At 62.6% G+C, this 5018-nt stretch overlaps 1 protein-coding gene across 1 annotated transcript in view; it reads right to left on the bottom strand.

Moving 5' to 3' along the window:
• The window catches only part of ADCY9 (adenylate cyclase 9), an 82154-nt gene that overhangs the window by 31841 nt on the left and 45295 nt on the right, over positions 1-5018 (bottom strand). Inside the window, exons 3-5 of the mRNA XM_004691783.2 lie at positions 4099-4203; positions 3104-3321; positions 24-126 (exon numbers count right to left, since the gene is read on the bottom strand). Coding sequence (XP_004691840.2) covers positions 24-126; positions 3104-3321; positions 4099-4203 — 426 coding nt within the window. The remainder of the gene's footprint in view (positions 1-23; positions 127-3103; positions 3322-4098; positions 4204-5018) is intronic.

Raw genomic sequence — 5018 nt, 5'->3', positions numbered from 1 at the left:
TCGGCCGGCCTCCCGACACGCACCTCCTGCTGATAGCTGCTCCTGTAGGCGCGCTCCAGCTCCCGGTCCAGGAAGTTCAAGCTGAACTGGTTAATGGGTGGCTTAAAAAAATAATCTTTCATCAGGCTAGAAGAGACGATAAATGCAATTGATCAACATTCAGCCCGGTGGTTATATGAGTTTCATCAAAGATGGCAATTAGCACCCCAGCAGCCATCTGTGAAATGGGCCCCAGAAGCTGCCTCTGGTGCCACCGCACCCCGTGGGGGTCCCTCGTGAGTCTGAATGTGGCCCACGCTGCACATCCCAGGCACAACGGCCGCTCTCCTGCAGTAGCGCCCCCTTCAGCATCCGGGACACCCGAGAAGAAGCAGAGTGGGGCAGCCTATCTCCATGAAACGACACTCAGAGGACAGCAGGCCCGTGCGAGAGAGCGTGTGCTCTGGAAGCGTCAGGTGAAAATGTATTCGGCGCTGGCCGTCCTGTCATTCAGAGGACGGACAGCAACGGCCGCTGTCAAAGTGACCAGGTCGTTACCACAAAACTGTTTACACTTGGTGTCAGCTGGTGCTGGGCCACCCATGCAGATTGCGTGTGAAGCCTGAGCAACGATAGAGCTCAGTGACTGACAGCAGAGAGCTCGAACCTGCTTTCCGTGCCTCTCTCCTTCTCGTTTGGGTTGCTAGCAAATAGTAACATCCTTTTGATCCTGCAGGGAATTACCACGAGCGCAAGGGAATGTGAACAAGCCTTCAGAGGGCAACACCGCTGGGGGGAATCTCTCCCCACCACACGGTGACTGCTAAATGAAGTCGGAAGGGGTAAAGTGCCTTGCGCGTGCCTGGCACACACAGGTTCTCTGGGCATGTGCCCTCCGCTCCCTGCAGCCTGCAGGATGCTCTTTTGTGGTGAGTGGCACCTTTCTGCACAGACTCAGAAGGGAGGGTGCTGTTCGATCCTGCATGTTAATCCCCACCCACCCGCATCCCCTGGAAGGACAGAAGAAAATACCAAAGCAGCCACCTTCTAGAAGCTGTGTTCTGCTGCCAGGGACAAGTGACAGCTCCTACAGACTAATGCTCACTCAGACAACGCTAAACCCTGGAAGGAAAAAAATGGATGCCGGAGGCCCTGGAGATTGACCAAAGCAGGAAGAAAATGGGGGAGAAGCACTCTTGTGAGAAGCCAATAGCACCAGTTGAGATCTCCATGTTTTTACTGTTTTTTGGGCCTAAAGACACCTACTGGTCAGTACCATGTACAGGACAGCTCAACTCAGAAAGTCGGGAATGTCAGAAATAGAGTCCGGGGTAGCCGCAGATGGAAAGTGAGGCTGGAAATCCCAAAAGGAGGGATCCAAGGAGTGGGAGCCCCCAATTCTGCATACAAGCTCCCTTCAGTCTCTGTAAGTCTCAGTGACCCCTGAAATGTGTGTGCACAGTGGACTCTAGGCAGCCAAATGAAGGCTAAAGGGGCAGCTGCTGCCCGGCCCAGGGAGGGGCAGTTTGTGGCTTGAGGTCAGAGATGCTGACTGCCTGACGAGAGAGAAGATGATACTCTTCAGAGGAATATAACAGAACGCACAGAGCAAGGCGCACAGTCCAAGTTCCGGGCTGACGAGATGGGAAAGCAGGATCCACACTCAGCAGGACAGCAGTCCCAGGAGACCAGCTGGACAGGGCGGAGGGTGGGGTCTATAATGTACGCAAATGCTCCACAAGTCTCGCTACAGCACAAGCAATGAAAAGACAGTGACGAATTCTGCATTTAAAGCAAAATGATACAAGATTAGGTATAAAAAGACTGTAAAACTTAATGCCTCCGACTCCTAAAGAGCCACTAAGAGAATGAGGTATGCCCGAAAAACTAATCAGAATGCAACACGGATTCAAAGAAACATGGTTACAGTGGTTGAAAACATTAGACCCACTTCAAATATAAAGACACAGAGAGGCTGATGTCTCCGAAACCAGGAAAGCAATGCAGGCAAGCAGGAAGGGTCAGAAGTTAGTGGCTGGACTTATATCGGGCGGAGCCAAACAGATTGGCATCAGGTGACGTGAGCGCCAGGGCAGGAAGCGCCCAGGGACTGAGGATACTTCCAAATGCTAAAAGGATGATTCCCAGAAATAATTCACACCCAGAAATGTGTGCGAACCGAGAACTGCAGCTCACAATCCTCGCAGCTGAAGTGGCGGCCTGGTGGAGGACGATGCGCAGTGACAGCTGGAGGCTTAATGTCCCTCCCTGAGCAGCTGGTAACAGCAGAAAGAAAAGCAGGGACAGAAGACCTGGACAGCAGGACAGACCGCTGGCACTCGGCCAGGTTACGGGTCACAGCATCCCGTCCACGCAGAGCGTCACGCCGCTCACGCACCCCGCCAGGACCCCGCGGGGCTGCGAAATCAGTCAGTGTCGCTGGGAGAGGCCGCCACGCCTGCCTGGCTGAGCCCGACGGAGCCCAGCGACGGCGCTGAGAAGGCCGAATGCCGCCTGCCTGTGCACGAGGCCACGGAGCACGTGCGGCTCCCGCCAGAGCGGCCCGGGGCCGCCGGGCCTGAAGTAGGGGGAGCGGCACGCAGATCCAACGTCAGGAGTGTTTTATGAAAGCCAGGCCTCCGTCTCAAAGTGTCCGCAGCACGACAGACAGAGTGGCAAGAAAGGGTGTGGCCACTACGTAACCAGAGTGTGGCTGCCTGGCCAGAAGGACGGGGCGCCCTGGGGGACACAGTGGCCTCTGCGCTGCAGGTCAGGCCCACGTGGCACGGCGTCACCTGCCTGACCTCGGTGACCACCCCCAGGGGGAGGACAGTGTCGGGGGAAAGGGCGTGAGAGTGCGACTCGCTTCCGAGTGGCTCCGGGAAGTGAGAAAGTAAATTTCACGGAGAAAATGAGAGAAGCGGAGAGAGAGCCGGGAGTGAGGACGCACGCAGTGTCGCCGTCGGCGAATCGGCAGAGGCTGTCGGGCAGTGCTTGGCAGTGGTCACGCAGCCTTTCTGAAGCCCAGCCTCCTTCAAAGTGAGCCCACGTGCCGCAGCGGGGCGCGGGGAGGGGTAGGCGAGAGCAGGCGGCCACGCCTGCCCCAGCCCTGCCTCACCCTCACCTGTCCTCCTTGATCACGTCCACGAAATGGGCGTCCGTCTTCTCCCGGATGTTCTTGAACCTCAGGGGCAGCAGGGCGGACTGGTCCAGGCTCACGCCGGCCCACTTGCCCTTCTCCTGCAAGATCTCACACAGCGAGGTCTGGCTGTTGGTGAGCTTCTCCTCCGGGGGCGGGCTCAGCAGGCCGTTGTGAGTTTTGGAAGTGGGCCCTCCGGAAGCCTGACTCGAGACAAGGGAGGCAAGCGCTGATGGCAGAGGGCTGCCACGGCGCCTTCCCCCCGGCCCCCAGCTGCGTCCCGCTGACCGCGGCAGGCTGTGCCCTGCAGCCCAAGTCCCTGATACGCCTGCTCTCCCCGACTGGGCAGGTGGGCCTCGGGGTGCCAGCCCCGGGAGGGGTGCGGTGGAAGTGCTGGGAGGGGTGCAAGAAGGCTCAGAGAAGACCTGAGGATCCCGAGGATCCCGCTAGACCCAGTATTCAGGTCTGTGGGGAAGGTCGGGGGCCGGGGGAGGGACGAGGACAGATGGCCCCGGGCAAAGGCAACTCAGCACTGGGACTCAAGGGGCGGCGGGCGGGGTGCCGGCACTGACCGCCCACCAGCCGGCCCCACCAGCCCGCAGCGGGAGGCGCCTGGGCGCTCCGTTCCCGGAGCCGCCTCCTAAGCCTTCTGGACAGGGCCTCGGGCCGCCGCCGCGGCGTCACAGGGGACCTCCCCACTCTGTCCCCCCCCCCGCCCAGGCCTGTCCGCAAGCTGCACAGCTGTCCCGAGGAAGGCCCCGGGGGTGCGCGCCCTCATCTGCCCTGGGGGCCGCGTCCGGCCCCCAGCGCACACCCACGCTCCCAGCTCCTACTTGGGGATCCCCGGCCAGCTTCGCCGGCCGGCCGTTTACTGTGGAAGCCCGATGGGCGGGGCCGGGCGGCTGGAGGGCTGCAGGAGAGTCCCCTCGGTTGGGTGCGCCCGAGAGGAGCCCACAGGAACAGCGGCCAAGGGCCGTTACCTTGCTGCTGCCTCTCTGCTCCTCGTGGCCGCCGTTCCGGACCGTCCCTCCCTCGGCACCCGCTTCCGCCTGGGGCGCGAGCGCGATTCCGCACGAGGGGCAGGCCTGCAAGAGAGCACGGGCACAGGGGCACAGCAGCCACCGGGCCGGGGCCCAGGCTTGGCCGCGCTGGCCCACGTGCTGCCCGGAGGGCAGCGGTCACCACGCGGCCGCCGCCCGTGCAGCTCGCGGGGAGAAGAGGGACAGCACGAGAGCAGACGCCAGGCGGGAGCCGGGGGCGGAGCAGGCTACCGAGAAGCGTGCCCGGGCACGAGGGGACTACCCGAACCCCACCACTCTGGCTCACGGGAGCCACGCTGGCGGGCCCCTGCGGGAGACGCCCGGGCTGGGGCCCGCGGGCCGGTCAGGTCACAGGGCTGCCTGCGCCCCTGACCCAGCGACCCCTGACAGCACTCGGGCGGAGGCTCATCCGCGGCGGGGAGCCCGGCCCCAGCGGCCTCTGTCCTCCTCTCCTGCCACCAACAGGGTACTCGGCACCCCTCTCCAAGGACCCACGGGGAGCTTCAGGTCCCCAAAACGGGGGCTCCCAGGCCAAAGGGCAGCTGGCCATTGCCCGGGAAACCGAGAGCCCTGGAGCGGGCACCCGCTGATGCTCCCGGGCAGCCCGGCCCCGCAAGGGCCCTGCGGGAGGCCGGCGGCATCAGCCCATGTCGAGGCGCACGCCCCGGCAGCGCAGGGCTACGATAGCTTCATCTGCAAGGCTGCTTCTCCCGCACGGTACGTCTGAGGCGGCAGCTGTCCTCGCCCACAGCTGCCCAGGGAGGGAACGGGGAGCTCTCCCGAGAGCGGGCGCAGCAGCACAGCCCGGCCCGCCTGTCGGCACTGCAGGGGCCGCGCGCCTCTCCCCGGCGAGCTCTGGC

This window comes from Condylura cristata, unplaced genomic scaffold (genome assembly GCF_000260355.1).
Source record: "Condylura cristata isolate star-nosed mole 26May11 unplaced genomic scaffold, ConCri1.0 scaffold00032, whole genome shotgun sequence".
Classification (NCBI taxonomy): domain Eukaryota; kingdom Metazoa; phylum Chordata; class Mammalia; order Eulipotyphla; family Talpidae; genus Condylura; species Condylura cristata.
This window is presented reverse-complemented; position numbering and strand designations above follow the sequence as displayed.